The sequence below is a fragment of the Dysidea avara genome, chromosome 3, assembly GCF_963678975.1.
Source record: "Dysidea avara chromosome 3, odDysAvar1.4, whole genome shotgun sequence".
Lineage (NCBI taxonomy): Eukaryota > Metazoa > Porifera > Demospongiae > Dictyoceratida > Dysideidae > Dysidea > Dysidea avara.
Window position 1 is genome coordinate 32175154 of NC_089274.1, and position 22785 is coordinate 32197938.

Sequence of the window (22785 nt, forward strand, 5' to 3'; positions counted from 1 at the left end):
ATGCTTACCAATACATTACTAGAGGTGATCAACATTGTGGTTGCATATAAATGACATCACAACCCACAGTGTAAGCAAGTTGTCTATAGCATTGTATTGTTATAAATATTTCATATTTCATGTTTACAGCTACAAGAGACTAACCTAGCAAACATATTCACTCTTGACAATGGCTGTAGCCTTTACTCTTGAGCTTTGATGCAGTTTGTTGCCCCAGCAACAAACAAAAATATTAGGTATGTTGTCCACGTAGATTAATATGTAACACCATCTGTCACCTTGCTGCAGAAGTGATTAAATTCCTCAATCTTAATATAGTAATAGGTTAGGCTTTGTTCATCATTATTGTTATTATCATGCTATGATGGTTTGGTGCTCGACCAGAATTGCGGAACCTTGATTATTCCTCAAGTAATGGAGGACCTAGAAGTTAGAACCCAAATGACTTGCAACAGGTATGCATGATGAACCTTGTCGTCTGCATCAGTAACCATTGTTAATTGCAGAGCAAAACAATGTTGCTATGGTATGGCTACTGTGTAGCTACTCACTCAAACCAAATTTGATTACAACTTTGTGTGGTCCTCACAAAGCTTCAGAGGCACACTCATATCCACACAAAAATACAGACACACATACTAAAGCTACTGTATGAAGTTGATGAAAAGTTTTAGCCAGCTAGACTGACTGATACAAAAATTGTCAACACTTAGCAGCACATATTGCTGTAGTCTCCTTGTGTGCTTTCTGTTTACACCCTTACCAACTATGTGAGGAACATGTATATATAATATGCTTACCAATACATTATATTTACTAGAGGTAATCCACATCATGCTTTCCACAACATTGTGAAATTTGAATGCATTGTGGTTGCATATAAATTGCAACATCAGAATCCATGATAAGATCATATAGTGTAAACAAATTGGTATTACTATAATTTATGTCTAATATAACAATATTGAAGTGACCATAAGTATTTATCAGCCACATGCATGGAGGGTATGCATTGTGGCGCATTTTTCAAAAACACTTGACAATTATTACTTGCTCACCATTTGTGGGGTTTAGTGAATAGAGCAAACACTCTTGGTTACTTTGAGTTACCCATTATGAGTATCGCTGCTGACTTGGTTTAAGCAGACAAGTGTGATATCAATTTGAGTAGGTTAGCTGGTCATAATTTTGCACTTTGTAGGCACAACCATCTTAGTTTACAGGCAAAGGCACTAACCTAGCAAATGTATTCATTCTTGACCATTGAGAATGGCTGTAGCCTTTATCCTTGAGCTTTGTCCCCATAAAAGTCGGATAAACTCTTTTTGTTAGTTAAGCATAATAACGTGATTACCATTTTACATTAGAATTTGCTTTACCTGACACTTGAAATTACTTAACCAGGATTTTCAATGGCTATCACAAGCAGCAAAAAGTTGTGAAGATATGCATGCTGTGAGTGTAGCTAAAGCTACAAGGATAATAGTAAGAGATTATCATAACAGTATATTGACATAGGAATATGACAAAGTCATTGTTATTTAACTGTACATTATCAGCATGCTGTTCTTTATATCATGGTTTACAACCATACATAATACAATTCTGGAACACATTTATAAAGAAAACAGTGCAATAATAACTATGCATTATGAGGGTTGCAGTTGTCTAGAACCCAAATGAGAATAAATTAAGTAATTGCTTACAACAAGTATGCATGATGAGCTAGCCTTTGTCCTCTGCATTAATAACAAACTTAGTCATTGTTCATTGCAAAGCAAAACAATGTTGCTATAGCTACTCACTCAACCAGCTTTGTGTGGCCCTTCCAAAGATTCAGAGGCACACTCATGGACGCAGAAAAATACACATGCACACACATACACATGCATGTACACACACACATGTATATACACACACTCATGTGCACACACGAGCAAATTAACACACACACACACACCTACACACCCATACAGTTTATGAAAAACCTAGTATATAGTGCAACAATAATTATAATATTATGATTTGGTATATTACAATAATTATTTTTACCACCACAATCCAATCCAATATATGTGATGAAACATACTAATATTATTGATTAGCCTATGCATTCTTCTGGAGGAAAGGTATTAAAACCATGGTTTCAGTGTTTATTCTAGGATTTCCCCTTTGGGGAATCAAGAATTTTGGGGGGTGACCAGGTGAAAGTCTGCTATATAGTTGTCCAAGTTCAGAACTATGTGAAACACTTGAAATAGTTGCCAGGCTGTTGATTTTGATTTTGTGATTGAGTGAAGCCAGATTATATGATCAGGCTTTCTGAGATTAAATCTGAGGAGTATTAGTGGCAGCTGTGACTTGCTTATTTCCTGCTTTATAAGTAGGAAATTTTACCAATTACACATACTGAGATTGAATTTAAAGACAATTTTGAGAGTTAGGAAAAAACTGGGTAGACTTGAGCTCTCAGATATTGAATAGCCATTACTATATGCATGAAATTTTGTTAGTCGTATATGTACCCTATGACATAGCAGATTAATTGATCTGATACTGAATCTGAGAGCACTTTTAAGGTTGCATTTGCAATTTTTAACCTGGGAAATTTTACATATTAACCACTCTGAGATTGAATCTGAGAGCATTTTTGGTGTGCCATTTTAACAACAAGCTTAACCTAGTAGTCACTCACAATTTTAGGGGGTGAGTCTGAGATTTTAGGGGGGGAATGTTCCCCCCCCCTAACAGCTCTAGAATAAACACTGCATGGTTTAGTGATGACAAGAAGCCATATCCTAAACAAAAAACAGTACTAGTTGTAGTTGTATTGAGCTGTACAATCCATTTGATAACTGTTTGCCATTAGTAGTTTTGACCAGTGGGGTGTATACCTCATGATACTAATGCTGTCTGTTGAGTTATTTTCATAAGTATAACATAGCCAAAAGTCCTGATCCAAAATATTGTAATACATATTGCAATAGTTTTAAAGATTTAAAGGCAATACACAATATGGCATCTAATAAATCATGGCTAAGATCACAGTACCAGTGCTTCATCAACCACACCCTTCGTATTGCTATTGTGCACATCCATGCTTTTATTGTCACTCCTCAACTTCCAACAATGCACACTGATAATCATACAAATAGTTTTTAAAAATTGAACAACCTTCATGTGTACACCTAATAAGTTTAGTTATAAGTAAAGAACTAAGCTAATGAATAAACAAATAGCAGCTACTAGTGTGTATATGATCATGCCATAAAGGTGATAAGTGTTATCATCAGTAGACCCAGTGTACTGATAGCCTTTATTGTGTCAGCACCACCACCACCCCTGACTGCCTGTTGGTCAAAGCACACAGAGTATTAACATGTCAAGTGGCTGTTAGATTTTACAAATAGGAATGTACATACATGCATAATTGTTTATACTGAAATACAAAGCATGTCTTTCCATAAGCTTCTGTATATCTACTTCATTATCACACCATTAATGAAAGCACTTTGTGAATGCAATATTCTCTACTATTCACAGTGTAGCTGTGTAGCTTTAATGTCATGTCATAGGTGTACATGCCATGATAAAATTGGATGCCACAGTCAGGGATGGATTTAGGGATGGATTCAGGAGCTAGCAGCCAAGATGCAAGTGATCAGGGAGAAAAACTCTCCAGTTATATCATTAAATGTACATACAATTTTACACTGAAATGTCATTATTGTATCTGAGCTATCTAATGAGGAGTTTTACATTGGCAATGATGTAGTCTTGCAGATTGGTAACTGACCCAAACAAGCATGGCCGACCCAAATTAAAACAGATGGTATTTCAATAACTGTTCTATTAGAGATATTGACTAGTGTCTTGAATGTTTCAATTATTTTGTAGTTACCTGGTTAAGAAGTATGTGGGGGGAATACCTAGCTATGCCCCTCTACACATTTGCCATTATGAAGTGAATACTGTAGAGCTTTTCTTTAAATGCTCTGTGTGGTAACATACATCACCTTTAAAATGTTCCATTTTGAAAGTGCAAAACAGGGGAGGGATGGTGTACCTCAAGTTTTGGATCCGCCATTGATATTACCATGATTTAATGATTGATATCACTATCAGTGTAGCAGCTCATGCACAGTGGAATCCAAGAGAGTGGATAGTCACTTGGCTAATAGATATGCTAATTTGTGGCTTTGAATTGTAGCCATATGGGATAAACCCTAAACTGCTAGTCTGGCATGGCTACCCCTTTGATTAGAAATTAAGGGTCTGGTCTGTCTAGCATCACATACTTGTGCCAAATTACAAGAATACCAGATTACGAGAATCTGGCACAGATTGCTTGGTTGTGAATTAATGCATAACTCATACAAACTTTTCTTGGTGATGGCAAGTTATATATATATCCCAGTGCATGGGAGTGTCAAAGTGCTGCACTGGCCACTGGTGAAAACTATCATACAGCTAGATAGAATGGCTCTGCTACTGTGCAACAATTATCAAGTGATACCTAACTTATCACCCAATGATATTTAGTTGTAGTGAGTTCTAGTTCCTGTCATCACCATACACTGCTGGGGCTGATTGCCAGAGCTACATTAAAATGACTACCGTAATTTGCTTTTTTTTCATTGTAAAATAATTTTCGTATGCAAAACTTGTACAAAAAGTTCTTACACAAAAGTTTTACATAAGACTGAACTACTGTCATCCACGTGAAAATAGTTTTACACGAAAACTACTCTAATAGGGCAGTCATTTACGTAAATCATACAAAATATTTTTACATGAAAATTTTTATCACAAAAATTTTTTTACATCAAATTACAGTAATCTTTTACAGTGACATTATACTATTGTGATGAATAAAATAAATGTCAAGAAACAGTCTTTGTCTATTTTCAATTACTAGATTTAGTAGGTGTCAGTGTGCTGTGCTGTGTGCTTTTGTACTAACATTTCCATATTTGCTCCATTGGTAAACAATATCATTTGCGGTTGAAGCTTCACCTCAGACTCGAATGATATCACCCTTGTAATGGGATATAGCTATAACATATCCAATAGAAGGTGCTAGTTTATTTGACCTCTCCACTAGGAAGGACATTATCGATAGCAACAAAACAAATTTAATTTCATGATGTACGTAATGCCGCATTCCATCTGCGCAAGTATGTGATGCTAGACAGATCAGACCTTTAATTTCTAATTGAAGGAGCGGCCATGCCAGACTACTAATACATCTTTATTTGCAACCACATTACAAATGAACTTGAATCACATACATGGATGATCAAATAAAATTACAACTAATACCACTGCATGTGCAAGTGGTTTGAGTGTATGGGGAATAGTAACAGTCATCATCAATCTAATTGGCAATGCATTAAACTTTAACTATGTTTATTCCACTGAAAACTGTGAAATTTTATTAATCCATGATTTCTTGATACAGTGATTGTTAGTTTCAAGTGAAAAAAGACCATTTCACACCCAAATACTGCCTGACCAATTTGCATAAGAATCTCCAGGCAGGCACAATCAGTTGAGTGGCTGTTCAAATGTACTCATGTGACATGGACCTTTCACTCATGGCTATGTCCAGACATTCTTTATCAATTGCATTCAGTTTGCAGTAGACTTTACCCTTTGTAGTTCCATATCATTTCTACAGTTATTTGCCAAACTGTTCTATGTATATCTACACAGATGTTAAGAGCACACATAGAGTTTTAGTAATTACTCTGTACTGGCAGGTGCATAAGCAAGACAGAATCCATCCTATTAGTTTGTACTGAAGGTTTAGAGTATTAGATAGAAAGCCAGGAAAACTTTGCTTCCCTCAAAAGTCATCTGTGAGTGTTATAGTTATATTAATATAACACATGAAATAAGCCATATTGACAATAGCCAAAATTTTTGCCTTTTGAGCTGAACAGCAACCAAACTGTACAAAGTTACAGTACAGAATTGAGCCCCTTTGCATTCACTGAAGAAAGACTTATCAAGCTATGCATGTAGCATGTCAGTATGACAGAGGAGATAGCAAATTGTGATGCTACATATTCAACCTTAACACGTGCTAGCAGTAAAGGCTTTAAAAATGGACAACTACGTACCAACAAAAAGTTTTGTGTGTAACACTATCAACTAGCTATAAGCATCTTATGTTGGAAATGACAGCAAAACACTTAAGCGTGCTTGTGATTAATTTAAAACCACAATAACACAGGGGCAGATCCAGACTTTTTAAAAAGGGGGTTCCACTCTGGAATTGCAACTAAAGCCTAGCCTAGCTGTAAGTTGAAGACAAAAAAAAGGTCATCACCTGCTGGCAATAGCTGTCCCTCACCATGGAACTATATTTCCTTATTTATAACTACACAAGTAGCTTGCTACACTGCTCCTCTAACTCCTCTTAAGAATATTGTGACTGCTCTATTAGAGTATTTCGATCTTGACTGCTCTATTAGAGTATCTCAAGTAAGAGAGGCTCTTTCAAAAGGAGGGTTCCATGGAACCCTTTGAATCCCCCTGGATCCGCCCCTGTAATACTCTCTCATACTTGAGAGTGTAGAGCTAATTATGTTGTCACCATTTTGAATGCATCTTAAAATTTTTTTAATAAAGCTGCACAATAGTGAATTAGCAAAACAGGGGTGGATCTAGGATTTATAAAAGGGAGGGGCTAACTCAAGGTACTAATCTCTTGGGTGGAGGCGTGCTAAAGCATGCTGGAACTAGGGGGTTTGGGGGGCATGCCCCCCAGGAAATTGTTGAAAAATGGATGCTAAATACTGCAATTTGGAGGCATTTCCACCTAAAATGCATATTTTCGATATTTCACATACTGCCTTTAGATATAATAGGCTCTCTGCAGCATTTGCTAATGGAAAGGTTTGGGTAGGTTCAGACAACCAAACCACAACTAGATCTCATCCTCTATCGATCCGGCCAATTGTATCTATTAATTCATATCGCTTCTCTTTTTTTGTAAACAGCCCTTTTCTTTGGAACACCATACCATATTCCATCCTACAGATTAAGAAGTCAAATCTATTTCATGCTGCCCTTTGCCAATTTCTATTCAAATAACTTTCTCTTTTTTGTCCTGTTATGTATTGCTCTGTTATTAGCTATCTGTCTCATCTTAGTTATTGTATTTGTGTGCATTTAATGTTACTGTATGTATGTTTAATTGTGGCGAGTACGTTTGCAGGCTTGTCCTTCTGTACGACCCTGACAAATTCATAATGATACTAATATTAATACCAAGCACATGATACACTCTCTCACAATTGTGTGCATGATAGAATAATAATGTTGAAACTGGAATTTGAATGATACGAGATTGAATCTGAGAGCATTTTCAATGGAAATTGTGTACCTGAATTAAGTATACCGGTACTGCATGGTAATACTACACAAGTAAATGAACAAGCCTTTTAAACAGACCAATGCACTTCATTGTATGTATAGGCGCAGGCAGATTTGGAAATTCCATATCAGAACCAACTTTTATGCTTACACTGAATGTTCTATTAGAGTAGTTACAGGTAGGTGACTGCTCTATTAGAGTATCTCGATTTTTTTGTACACCTCCAATGCTGATCCGGGTCCTTGTTGCATAACCTTTAGCATAAATCCACTGATAATACCTTGGAAAGATGTTTATAAGGTGGGTTTATGAGTATTTGTATTATTAGTGATCATATAATTATGCTAAGACAAAATTCAATATAATCCTCAGCATATTGATCAAGTAAAGCCTAAAAGTGAAGGGGGGGGCTTCAGCCCCCAAAGCCCACCCCCTAGATCCACCCCTGCAAAAAACAGTAACACATAAAGTGAAAATATTGTTTCCGTGTACATAATTATGTGCATCCCAGTTATTTCTACTGCAGCAATAATTATGGCTTGAACATTATAACTATCTGGCTATTATTAAATTAACACACATGTTCATTTCTAGTACATTGCAGGACATGGTACGTTAGTTAATAGGGAATGCAAATGCTGACACACTCAGTTTTAACAAGTTAATATGTACTTATGCAACTACACATTTTATGTATTAAATACAGATGTGATGGCTGACAAGCATTACTAGCTACTACTGGTAAATGACACTTGTAGTGCTTTTATAAGATAACAGACATAACAGTTGAACAAAATTATTTACTTACAGAGCATATTCCAGGATCATCAATTTCACAAGCAGTAAGAAGTTGTGTGGATGTGCGTGTGGTTGGAAAAGGCTGGGAAGCACTATAAGAAATACAAATGTGAATAAACATTGTACTATTTTTTTGTTATATATCTTAAATATATAGTAGTTAACTATTTTTTGCCATATATTGTAAATATAAACACATTATAGTAGTCTGAGTTCATTATACAGTTTATTTTAAACACTGTCCTTTAAACACACAGAATACAATGTTCACTATTAAACTTGGTTAGGTATACGTATCACAATTATTTCCATACATGTAACTATGTGTACAACCCATGGCCATATTTGAACATTTCAGTCATTTTCAGACATGTCTCTATAAAATGAATCCATGGACTACTATTGGCTTGAGTGATTGTTTGCCTGCTATGGGCTATGTATCAGCCTGTAATATGCATGGTACATATCAATTCTAATATACCTCTGCAATCAGACCAACCACCTGCAGTTGGGTGTTGAGCTCCAGCATGATACAATGTTACTTGCATGTGTGTGTGTGTGTGTGTGTGTGTGTGTGTGTGTGTGTGTGTGTGTGTGTGTGTGTGTGTGTGTGTGTGTGTGTGTAATAGTTGTATCATGGGTCTGAGTGATTTGCCTGATATGTACTAAGGGTTGCAGGTTCAATGACATGGGTGTTAACATCAAACAAATCATGAGGGCATGTAATACAACTGATATGTATATACCATGCCAAAATGAATGCAGGCTAATAGCCCACGGTGAATGAACAATCACCCAAGCTGCTATGAGCACAACCACTGGATTCATTTCTTGTATAATTTGATTATGGATCAGCAGCAAGTAATGCTGTAACTATGTTTGTTAACATTAACAGGCAAATCCTACAGATATCATATGAAGGTTCAATTAAGCAATTTTACAACTGTTTTAAGATACTCTGGTGAAGTTATGAAAACTTAAGAATACAGAAGGTTTAGGCAAAACTCTACTCACTTGAAAATATAAAAAAACTTAGTTGGGCACCAGAAATTTTGCAAGCCAAGCTCTTGAGATTTTTTCCCAATCAACTAAATATCTAGAAGGGTAAGCTTCACTGCATTTTCAAAATGTGGGCATGGTAAATGTTCGAAGAGGTAGAGAAACAACTGTGAATAGACTACAGCACTAGTTTTCACCTTAAATTCAACTCATAGGGTGGCAAGGGTAACAAATTGCCTTTGTCTGATTGCTGTGGGATGAAAAATTAGATGGATGGTTTTCATCATGTCAGCAACATGATAAACTCCCACATTTGATTTCAGTCTGAATTTTATAAAAAGAAATTGGTGGTACTATGTATGCATTATACAGTATCTTAGTATACAGTATGTTAGTACTGTTTAATAGAGATCACAGAGAGTATGCACCTTTTTACAAACTATTTTGACCAGAAACCAGCATCACAATATATACTTTCATGGCACCTTGGCAGCATTAAATAGGGCTGCAACCCAAAATGCTACCAATAGATTACTCCATTTAAAATATATATATATTCAGTGGAATTTTCCACTGACTGATCTACTGATTGACTGACTGATGCTTTCAGACAAACATAACTCAATAACAGCTAAAGCTATAGCTAATAGGCTTGATTTTTTCACTGTTTGACCAACAGGTGCCTTTTGGCATGCTGCAGTACATACAGTGCACGTATCATGGACTAATTCTTGTTTTCCTTTGTGCTTTGCTATGAGTTTAAGGTGTGATTTGTGGTGGCTTTCTACATTTATTAGTAATGGGAATCTTAGTGACTGGACTGATTGTAGAGGTGCTTCTCATAGTATTCTTTATTTGTAATGCTGTGTAATGGGCTGAACATAAAGTATAATGGCCACTTCACTTTTGTCAATATTTACTAGTTAGGACACACGTACAGATAAAACAATAAGTTTGGAGCCATTATTTCTTTTGATGTAGTACAGATTGGTTCACCGGTCATAGAAATGTAACAAAAAGAAAACAAATACAGGGTGTATAAGGAAAACTTAGGAATTTTAAGTTCAATTAAGGACCATAGAAACAAAAAAAAGTAGTGAAACAAGGGAAGTCATCCACACCTGAAGATATACGAGTGAACATTTGATCCCTAATTCAGTCATGGGTATAGACTGAAGTAGAGATTAAAATCATACCTTCAAGTGTAGTTGTTTCACCACTTTTTATTTCTATGATCCCTTATACTTGTTATTATAGTATCTATGCAACCTTGTGCCAACTTACATAGCTAAAGAATAATATGGATGGTAGCAGCAGCCAGCATCATTTACAAAACGAATAATTTGCTGTGAAAAAAAACAGACACTATATATTTACATACATACATTGAGCAGTAGTACAGAATAAATATTGTGCTATATACATCTATTACTAGGTGCTCAGTTAATAGACCTCCCTCAAATATTATTCCAATTTTCTTCCTACAAGAATTAAAGACCTTCTGTTATATTTAGCCTAAAATAGGAATATAATTTAAGTCTTAGGGTAGTTAAGACCTTGAATACTTTGTCAAACCACCACCACAACCAGCCATTTGTAGAAGGAGAGGAATCATTGATGAGCAGACAGCCAGATAGTATCTACATGTCATAAGTGATCAACATTAAGTGCTCAGTTAAACAATAGCTTTATTTTTCATAGATTTATATGAATAATAAGACTGTAAGTCAGAACACGTGTGTCACATCTCCTTATAACATCTTACTGTACACAATCCATTTTATATTATAGGGTGATCTTTCTACCACATACAAAGCACATGCATATGCACCAATTTCTATTCTGGTGACAGCAATTTCTTTTATAAGGGACCCAAGCAGTTTACAAACAAAGCTGGCACTTTGAACTAGGCCAATGCAATAGTGTATAGTTGCATGGAACAATAAAACAATATCAGGATACCATGCAAGTACATATATGTAGCTATATCAGTATGAACTCACAAATCAGACACAATACGGTATGTGATTGTGTAGTTGTTTACTTTAGAAACTGGTACATGTGCATGTCATGTCATACAAATTGATACACATAAAGATGTTCCATGACTCCAAACACATTACACTTACTGCTTTACACAGTGCAGTGCATGTTCCACTACTGATAAAGTCTGAACACTGTCCTCCTGTAGGCTATAAAAGTATACAAATGCAGTGGGATGCTATTGCTTTAAAATGTCACAACTGATATAAAAGACAGAAAGATAATGATAAATATGTAAGTTTCTATATTCGCAAAATTTTAGTACAGTTTGGTGGGTGTACGATGTGTGTGTATGTGTGTGCATGCGTGCATACGTGTGCACGCGCGCACTCGTATGTGTGTGTGTGTGTGTGTGTGTGTGTGTGTGTGTGTGTGCGTGCGTGCATGCGTGTGTGTGTGTGTGATTTTTACCATTCACTGTCCAACCATATAAATAAGAGAAGGTCTTCAAATAAGCAGTGTGACTTGCCGACATTATAGTATGTACAAGTTGAGCTGAATCCTGAAAAACAGCTAAAAATTAAAAGTGGATTATTTTTTCAACAGAGTTAACATTTCAGCCAACCAGATGATTAGTGGTAACAGCAAAGGTGTCAATAACAGACACGTACAGTACAAGTTTGGGAAAGCACTGTAATGGACACTGTGCTTATATGGCTTCCCCATAGGAAATGTATTGTGAAAATTCTGATTGGCCGTAAATATTATGTCAGACATTAGAGAAAAATATTTTGAAATGTTTTTAGTGGATCAAGCAGTACTACAAATGAGCCAAATTTCAAGACCATGTGTAATTGCATCCATGAATTATTAAATGTTTTTGAGGAGTCAGCTCAACGCATACATACTATAAATTGACTGATATCAGTATTCATATCATGGATTTGTCTGTGAATCATAACTTTTTAGCTATTTTGTTTAAATGCTTTTCTTACAGTTTAGCAATATTGGTTTATATTACAAAGGTTTGTTTTTCAGATTTAATCATGAATTTGCCATGTAATGAACGATAACTGACAGTTTTTCGTATTTGATTGTAAATTGCCGTGTAATGAACGATGACTTACACCTCTCTTGCTAGTGTAGAGCTTGCCAACAATTTCTCTTGTATAATTAAATCAGCCCCAAAAAAATACAGGCTGTAGCACTTGCTTAAGCTCTACAGGTGATGATCTAGAGAGTGACCATTACATTGTGGTTGTACTGTTTTACCTATATGTAAGTGTGGATACATGTGTATTGCATTGCTTACCATCAAAGCTGCTGCAACAGTTGGAACATCAACGTCGACATTTATGCAACTTGCATCACCATTTGTTCTGCAGGCCACTTTAAAGGTAGCCTCAAAACCCCTCTGTGCAGCCTGTTACAATAAAACACATGTTCATGTACACATATGCATATGAGACATAATACATTTCACATTTAGTCTAAAGTGTACAAGAGGAAATTGAGATTTTCAAGAAGTATCAATGAAATTGCCACCAATATACTATGTGTGTAGAAACCCATTAAAGGAACTATGGATGACTGTGTCATGCTCCTCTATATCTCTTACACTTCATTCAGATCATTGTTACTTCCTATGCATTGCAAATTTTAAATTGCTGTGTTTACAATCTATGTTGTAAAGGTCTAAATTTTCTTAAATGTATACATGAATTTACTAGTGTTCTTTTTACAATATGTACGAAGGCATGTGCCCCCTCCCCTTGTTATCTTCAAATATTTCATTAAAGACTGAGAATCGAGATAGTCACTACACATAAGCTAATATCCTCTACAGAGGATATTTCCATCTATATTTATGCCCATGACATGGTTCTGCAAATGCAAAATAACTAGTAACTGTTCTTTTATTGCTGTATATGTCACAATATTATTGATATTTCAATCATACTTGGAAATCACCACTTGACTTGTAGGCCCTGGCTGATTATGCTGGCATAATTTTAGAGCATATTAGCCATTATTTGTAGGTAAACAAAAGCATCAAGGATAACAGGGACAATTTTCGAAAATTTAATTAAAATGTGCAATGTGTGCACTACTGCATCAGAACGAAAGCAAATGATGAACTCAATATTATTACTGCTGAAAACACATAAATATACACAAACTGTTTCTTGGTCGGTTATTCACACTTTGCAGAAATAAGATTGAGATACTCTAACAGAGCAGTTACTTAATCTAATACAGCAGCCTGGAAATACTCTCAAGCATAATCCTGACTTTGAAAGCACAATTGTCAGCATAATAGGCTTGATTCTTGAGCACTGCTCAAAAGCATAATGGGTAAAAATTGAGCATAATTGCCAGGGCCTACACTTGAGCTAATCTGCACAATGGAAACAAAATTGCTGTAATTAGATATCTGTGTAACTATTCTATACTAACTTGATATTTGAGTATATCATATAGTACAGTAGTACTGTATATATATTAGGAATCATGAAGAACTGGGCTTTTTCAGCCAAAAATATGACTCTAAAACCAGCCTCAATTTACAACTTGGCAGCATTGGTTAGGCACAGCCAACCCAAAAATATCAACTCCAAACCCTTCCAAAATGTTTCTATGGAATTTTAAATTTTTTTAGAATTTTATGCTCAGTATGCTGACTGACTGATACTGTACATGTACCTCCAGCCAAGCATAATTTGTTATGGATAAAGGCTATGGGCTTGATTTCTTCACTGTTTGACATTACTTTGTCCTGAGATGTGCCTTATTGACAACTGCAGTATGTACAATACGCGATCATGGACTTGTCTTGTCCTCTTTTGTGTTTCAGTTCTTTTTGCTGACAATGCAAGGTGCCAATTTGCAATAGCATGATGCGGCTTCCCTGTGGTTGTGTTTGTCACCTGCATTTTCCATTACAACTGGATTCTTTTCAGAGACACTTCTTAAACTGTTCTTCATTTGCAGTGCTGTGTAATAGGCTAAATAAATATAGGAGTGATGGCGTATCTTTCATGGTGACTGGATTGATTGCAGAGGTGCTTCTCCTACCATTCTTCATTTGTAAAATGGGCTGAAAAATAGCTGAAAGCAAAGCGTAATGGCCACTTCACTTTTAAATCAGCAATTGATAGCTGGGGGCATGTGTTCAGACAAAACATTAACTCTGGTGCCATCCTTTCTTTTGATGCAATATGCATGGGTTTATCAGTTTACAATAAAAGTAAACAAGTATAAGGAAAATTAGGAATTGTAGGGATCATCAAGAAAAATAAGGAAAATAGAGAGGTTGCCAATATACTAGTGGACCTGTAATCCCTAATTCAGTCATGGGCATAGACTGAATTAGGGAATAATATATCTGCAGGTGTAGGCGACCTCCCTTGTTTCCCTGCTTTTTTTCTATGATCCCTAATTGAACTTAAAACTTCTAATTTTTCTTATACTTGTATCATATTAAATGTCTAAATTTTTGGGACCCTGCTCTACATACCTATACCCTGGTGCTTTCCACTCCTTGTCAAATCCTTCAGTGACAAAACTCAATACCCAGTACCTTGAATTACCACAAAAATAATTCATCCGATGCATAATTGACTAACAGTGAATTGTAAAAAAAAAATTGATTATTTCAAGTGTGACATTACTGTTAATTACCAAACTTTATAATATCTATATAAATCTTTCCATTTTGCTATATGCTATTTTTAACATGGAGATACTACTACCCAACAAAATAAAATCTGGTCTGTTCAATAGTCTTCATCATTGCTTAAATTGCCGCATCAAAATGTAGCATGTTATATCATTTACCGTATAGTAAAAAACTTTGGCGGTAAAAAACTTTAACGAATTTGGAGAATAGCGTTCAATTAGCCAAAGTTTTTTTCGCCAATTATTTTAGATTATCACATGAGCACATTGAGTAACTAGAACTTCAGATGAAGGTCAGCTCGTACCACAATGCCATAAAGATTGAGCTGACTTTGAAGATCTTCCTAAGAATTTGCCCACTGTTGTAAGCACTCCTTGGCTTGGGATAGAATTTCTGACCGGCTTCCAGCATGTCAACTAGTTCATTGTCTCGTGGTGGATTTGGCCAAATACTTTGATATACGTGATAACCTCTGCTACTGGAGGTCACTGCGCGAAAAGTAAATACGGTTGCTTCCTGCATCGCAAGAGATAGCGAAGCACGCCTTTGCTACCACGTCGTTAGATCAGTAGCTACAAAAATACTGCTACAACAACAACGATAGCTACCTATACACTTAATACACTACTTAACTGATGAGTTGACACCTTGTCGTTATCCTTACGTACCGTACAGTCCTTGTCGTTATCCTTACGTACCGTACAGTAAAACTTTGGCGGTAAAAAGTTTGGCGAATATTATTTCAATTGCCAAAGTTTTTTCAACCAATTTTTTCAACAGAGGGGTTTCATCACACTTTTTTACCGCCAAAGTTTTTTACTATACGGTAAGCTTTTTAAGCATGTTGTTGTAATATTGCAAACATATTCATACATACTATGACCATCACACATTTTTATATCTTGTCAAATTATGAATGCTGTGGTTAATATTGTACAGTGCATAATATGTTTGAAAATTACGTCTCCATCTTCATTTGCTGTATATATGTGTACAAATATTTCTATGTTGTGACTGAATTTGAAATCTTTTGTTGGGAAGAAGATTTATTACACATTGTATTTCTATTTATGTATTTCATTTGAAAGACATAAGTCTGGTGCTGCATAGTTTGCACACTTCTTGGATATTCCAGTCTTAACACAGAAGGGCACAAGACTATAATAGCATGTACATAATTCCAAGATTTCAGTATGGTCTGTGGTGGTTTACTTTATTGAATGGTTATACATGAAACTTCTTCCTTGGACAATGGAAAGCACTTTGCATTATGCATGATATAATTTCTCCCTTTTGTGCACACTTAAATTACATCTATACAAATTCTTAATTGTAAAAGATCTATTTCTAAATATTTGGCATTACTTTTTTACCAGCTAAATTCCATGATACAGATTTTTAAATGAAACATCATTGTGTATTACATATGAACACAAATCACATATTGCAATCCACATGCTTTTATGCAATATATATATATATATATATATATATATATATATATGTACCACTTTCACACCTCAGATCAAAGGAAAGCCGGTGCATATATATCACATATCGCACTGACACAAAATGTTAACGAGATACACGCACTGCTATCAGTGCATATATCTCGTTAAGGCAGTGCATATATCTCGTTACACAATGCCTTAATGAGATATATGCACTGCCACCAGTGCATATATCTTGTTAACTCGAGACATTGCACACCTAATAGGAGTGCACACTATATCCAGAAATCATCAGATTTCTTTGATGTTATACTGTTATCCTATTCTCTTATATACGGAATCAAGCAAGCTGTGATTGTGGGATTGAATTCTGCCAAACAACCTGTGATTGTGGGATTCAATTTTAATATATCAACAATAGTTTGTTTTTTACTTTTGTAAATGTAGCAATTAAAGTAACATAATTAACACTAGTCTCTTAAAATTGCTATATTAGCAAAAATAAAATCAAACTACTGTTTGATGTATTAAAATTGAATCCCACAATCACAGTTGTTTGGCAAAATTCAATCTCACAATCACAGCTTACTTGGTTCCCTATATAAGAGAAGGGTATAGCAACTAAAGATTTTGCCAATTAAGTGGGTCTACATGCTAAAGTAGAACATATTAGTTATACCATGGGCACTCGTGCTTTGCCTGTATATACGCACTCATGCCCGTGGTATAACTATTACATGTATATATATGTATATATATATATATATATATATATATATATATATATATAGCACTGTAACTTACAATGTTATCAGTACACATGACAACAGAATCACTTATAAGATTTCTGCAAGTCTGGGTACACACTGTGATAATATCACTTTCTGCTATTGGACTGCCACTGTCAAAGGCAACTTCAGAGCTGGCTTGAGCACTTGCACAAGTTGGATTAGCTTGTAGTGCAAGTTGAGCATTTTCACAAGGTATTCTAGTTGATGGGATAACCTGATGATCAAGCATAGCAGATAAGCACCGTACCTTAATTTAAATTAACTGTATCATTAATTTCATAAAATTACAATTGGCTATATATATAATAGCTACAACCACACAAGTCTATGTCAGAAGATTGAACTTTGATAAGTGAAGTTCTTTTTGCTGACTACATAGTGTATGCAGATTTTGCAGGCAAACATTTCAAATATGGTTAATTTCTGGGTTATAATTACTGGTAGTTTAGATTCTAGGCAAGTGCAATCCATTTACGTACCACTTAAATGATTCAAAATGTTAGCAACAACATCAATGAGTATTATCTGCATTTGAATCCAGTGGTTATATTAACACAAGTGTATATAGGAATTTTAAATTAGACTAGGGATAATAGAAAAAAGTAGTGAAACAAGGGAAGATGTCCACATCTGAAGAAATACTTACTGGACATTTAATCCCTAATTCAGTTATAGCATAGCATGAATTAGGAATTAAATGTCCACTAGTATATCTGCAAGCGTAGGCGACCTCTGTTGTTTCATTACTTATTGTCTATGATTCCTAATTGAATCCTAATGTTTCATTGCACTTGTTTGTTTACTTTTTTGTATAGCATTACAAGGCTGTCCAATCTTGGAGAAAGGCATCTGTTGCCATTGCATAAGGATATGAAGTAGAATGGGCACTGGGTGGACAGTCTGGATACAAACAGGTTCATGTCTAGGACTCCATGGAGGTTGTTGCTTCCCTGGAATGTCACAGGGTTCAACTTCCAGTCTATCCTGTCCAATAATTCCCAGGACTCTGTGTTGGCTATTGTGTTCAGTACACCTAGCAAGTGCACAGCTGCAATGTGGATCTCTTCAAGCACCACATCCACAGATCTCTTGTGAGTATCACCAATTCCCTAGAGGTTGTTCCTCCCAGTTTGTTGATGTAGGCTACCACTGTGGTGTTGTCAATTCTCAGTAGGGTGGATATAGTGATCTTGGACTTTGCAAAGGTTTTTGTTGCCACAGGTAGTTTGAAGCAACTGATATGCATCGGGCGCTCCTGTTGGGACCATGGTCCCCCTGTTTTCTGCATGGAGCAGTAAACACCCCATCCCTCCAAGGATGCATTGGAATTGATCACTGGATCTACATACCTCTGTGTAAGTGTTTTGCCATTCCATCTGCACATGTTGTTGTCCCACCATTTCAGCTCCTCCATAGACTCTTGAGCTAGAGGAACTTGTGCTTGGTAGCATTGGGAGCTCTGCTCCAGTGTGTTGGTTAGTGTCATTTGCAGGTGGAAATAGAACATGGACCCTGGAGGAAGGACACAATTTGTAACATTCATCTTGCAGAGTAGTTGTGCGAGCATGTTGGCTGAAACTGTTTTCTGGCTTACTAGTTTGTGAGCTTCCATTTGAATTTATTTGATTTTGATTGGTGATCTCCATTGCTACTGAGTCCACAGACAGGCCCAGGAATTCTATAACCTGAGCTGATTCAGTATTGATTTCTTTGCATTCACAATGAATCCCAGATATTTTAGAAGGTACAGCATTCCAGTCATCTGGTCTAGGATCGAGTCCTTGGACTCCACCAGAACTGGTATGTTGTTGATATTGGCTATTAGCAAGAGTAAATGTGTTATTTACTCTTGTTATTAACCATAAACCTCTCTCTCTCAGAGAATAGCTAGTGTTGGTTTTAGGTTTTTTGCATATACCCATGGGGCTGAGAATGGTAGGCAGTTGAACTGAATGGGTATTGAGAAAAAGCAGACATGCTAGATGATTTCACAACTTACTTTTGAAATTTATTATCAAACAAACTATATGTATTGAGTTCATTTGTTCCACTGGGGCCTCTGGATCCTCTCCCACTGTGATTTCCTCCCCTCCTTGGCTTCTGGCTGTACTGATATCCCCTACTGTGGGGGAGGGGGAATTTAAAAAAAACTGTTGTTTGTTGTCCTTATAGCCAGGGAGATGGCTTTGACTTGGCCCATCAATTCTTTGGATTTCTGAGCAAAAGCTGGCCCATATAAGGAGGGGACAGCATTGATAAAATTCTTATTCTCTTTTGCTAGTGGGAGGAAAGCTTTGTTCACCTGAGTGATGATTTTAGTCCTTTTTAAATGATTAATTCTGGTCCACCAGTTCAATGGCTGCCTTTACAGCATGAACAGCTGCCCTTCGGTTACTTTCATCTAACTCAAGGGAAATTTCCTTCCCCTTAGTGCCCTTAGTGCTAAAGTGGGAGACAGTACTGTTTTAGATGAATTGAAGAAGAAACATCCCAGTTCATTTCCTATTAATTACGATGCTCTGATTGGCCCTAAGCTTCCATCATCAGAGACCTGTCATGAAGTGATCTTTGAGGGTCTTGATGGAGTAGTCATTTGCAATTCCTGCCTCAAAACTGATGGGGCTACTGGTACCTCTGGTATTGATGCTGCTGGTTGGCGGCGTATGTGCACTTCCTTCCAGTCTGCATCTGCTGGTTTGTGTGATTCCCTTGCCTCTGTTGCTAGATGGATGGCATCCACTTACGTAAATCCTCATGGCCTTTCACCTCTCTTGGCTTGCTGCCTTATTGCCCTTGATAAGAATCCAGGCGTTCGTCCCATCGGTATAGGTGAGACGAGTTGTCGAAATATATCCAAAGCTATTCTTTTTATGGTGAAGGCTGACATTTTGGAGGCCACGGGCAACCTTCAACTTTGTGCTGGTCAAGAAGCTGGCTGTGAGGCTGCAGTCCAAGCTATGCAAAGCCTTTTCCATTCTTCTACCACCCAGGCTGTGCTTTTGGTCGATGCATCCAATGCTTTTAATTCCTTAAATCGGCATGTTTCTTTACACAATTTACATTTTATCTACCCTCCACTTGCTGTTACTCTTACCAATGTGTATAGGGAGGCATCCTCTTTATTTATTGATGGTGAATGTCTACTCTCTGAAGAGGGGACCACTCAGAATGATCCTTGGCTATGGCCATGTATGTGCTCTCTACTGTTCCTCTTATACGAAAGTTGGATGGCTTGGCCACCCCCAAGTATGGTTTGCTGATGATGCTGCTGCTGCCAGGTCTCTTGTTGACCTGCTGGCCTGGTGGAAACGGTTGTCTAGTTTGGATCCTGGTTATGGGTATTACCTGAATGCTTCTAAGTCTTGGTTGGTCATTAAAGAAGATCACTATGACACTGCTTGCACCTTATTTGCCGACACTTCCCTGTGCATTACAACTGAAGGTTGTCCCTACTTGGGAGCTCCTCTTGGTTCCCCTGAATTTAAATCCATCTTTCTTCAAGAAAAGGTATGTCAATGGCGGAATGACGTTATTCAGCTTTCCAATTTTGCTTCCAGTCAGCCACATGCTGCATATTCCGCTATGATTATTGGCCTGTCATCTCGTTGGACTTTTAAACTAGGACTGTGTGTGATTTGTCCTCTCAACTTGCTCCCTTGAGGAGGCTATTCGTCTGCATTTGCTGCTGAAGTTCTGTCTCCATGCCCCTAATGATTCTGAATGGGCAATGTCTGCTTTGCTAGGGGTCCTTGGTATATTTGACCCTTGTAAATCTTCTCAAGACAACTATCAGTTTTCCACATCCGTTACATCCCCCCTAGCATCCGCCATCTTGAATCAGCTTTCTTGTTTTGATTCTTCCAACCTACAACAACAGCATGCTCTTAAACAAGAAGCTCTATTCACCAAACATCAGAATCTCTTTCAGAGATTTTCTGAGTTTTCCTCAACTTTGTCCAGTAATCTCCAACTGTTCCTGAAACTTGCAGGTGAGAAGGGTACATCCTCCAGGCTTTTCACTTTGCCTTTGGAATGTCATGGATTTGCTCTCCACAAAGGTGACTTTTGCGATTCGTTAGCTCTCCATTACGGTTGGTCTCCAAAGAATCTTCCTGCCAGCTGTGTCTGTGGCAGATCCAACAACATTGAACATGCTCTCAGCTATCCGAACGGAGCCTTCGCCACCATCCACCACAACGACATCCGAGATTTTACTGCACAGTTAATGTTGGAGGTTTGTCATGATGTATCTACTGAACTCCCCTTTAACCCTTGAGTGGTGAATCTCTTTCGTTACGTATGGCTAACCAAGCTGTTGGTGCTCACTTGGACATCAAGGCTTCTGATTTCTGGGGTTTTCGGTTTGAACCTACCTTTTTTGATGTTAGAATATTTAACCCTTATGCCCCTTCTAACCATTGTAATCCCTATTGCCAGCATGAAACTTTGAAGCGCCGTCAGTATGAAGAGAGAGTGCAAGAGGTGGAACATGGGAATTTCAGTCCTCTAGTTTTTTCAACTTCTGGAGGCATGGGTGCCTCCACCACTGCGGCTTACAAGTACCTGGCCTTCCTCCTATCGCGTAAGTGGAAATCACCCTACTGTAGAGTGAGCTGGCTTCGCTGCTGTCTTGGCTTCTCCTTATTGCACTCTGCCATCATGTGCATGAGGGGTTCTCGCTCCTCCTCTGGTCATCCCTTTAAGGGTCATGTTCCAGCATCAGTTGACCTAGCACTGGAGGAGGGGCATCTTGGGGCTGTTTAAGCCCCATTTCCTTTTTTCTTTTCTATTCTGTGTTCTGTAGGCTCTGTTTCAGTAGCTCTGTAGGTGTAGGAATTAGGTTAGACTTATTTTATAGAACATCTTAGCATAGAGTAGAGTGTGGTGGATGGGAGTGCCAACTAGGGCTGGTTCTTCTTTGGGGTCAGCCTAAAAAATAGCAGTGAGGGGTGCATGGCATCCAGAACAGCACTTTGTATTGACTCCAGGTCTCTATCTCACGCCTTTACATTCTGGGAAACCTCCAGTTTAATGTAGGCATCAAGCACTGTTGTCTTTGTGGATGGGACTTGAGGATAGCATACATATTTCTAGTTGTTAGATAATCAGCACTGTCTAGCCTCTTGGAGCATTTCTCTTTCAAGAAGGCTGCTGTCTTATCAGTGACTTCCAGTCTGGTAGGGGAGCAGCTTGGCAGTATGAGTCTCAGTCTCTGACTCATGAAAGACAACTTGCTCTTCATAATCTGAGAGATTTTCCCAGTCTAGTCTTTGACACTGGGTTAGGTGTTCTACTCCTAGAACAGGATCTGGAGTGCCTTGTCTGCACTGGGAATATGAATGAGCCCTGCTCTGTGATCACAAGTAACTCCTACTCTTAGATTACCTGTCTCCCTACTCTGAGAGTGGGATCCTCATCCTCTCTAAGGACTGTTAGACCTTTCAGAATGGTGACGTTTGTCATGGCTTCTGGAGCAATGAAATGATTTCTTCTTCTTTGATTTCTGCTGTTTGTACAAGTCTATGTCTTTCTGCAGTGATTGGATCTGCTCAGACAGTTTCTAAAGTATTCAATCATTGCTGAAAATAGACCACTTTGTTCCTAAGCTGTTACACATGTTCAAGCTAAGAAAAAAGGTCAATTTGTGAGTTCGATTGTCTAATAGAACACATATAGAATGTTCTAAATTTTCCATTGGTA

General features: G+C 37.3%; 1 protein-coding gene across 1 annotated transcript in view; it reads right to left on the reverse strand.

Annotated features, from left to right (window-relative positions):
* Positions 1-3096: 3096 nt before the first annotated feature.
* The window catches only part of LOC136250723 (uncharacterized), a 76132-nt gene continuing 56443 nt past the window's right edge, over positions 3097-22785 (reverse strand). Inside the window, exons 17-22 of the mRNA XM_066042953.1 lie at positions 17099-17299; positions 12477-12587; positions 11311-11373; positions 10466-10527; positions 8193-8274; positions 3097-3350 (exon numbers count right to left, since the gene is read on the reverse strand). Of these exons, the coding sequence (XP_065899025.1) occupies positions 3261-3350; positions 8193-8274; positions 10466-10527; positions 11311-11373; positions 12477-12587; positions 17099-17299 (609 nt within the window). The 3' untranslated portion in view covers positions 3097-3260. The remainder of the gene's footprint in view (positions 3351-8192; positions 8275-10465; positions 10528-11310; positions 11374-12476; positions 12588-17098; positions 17300-22785) is intronic.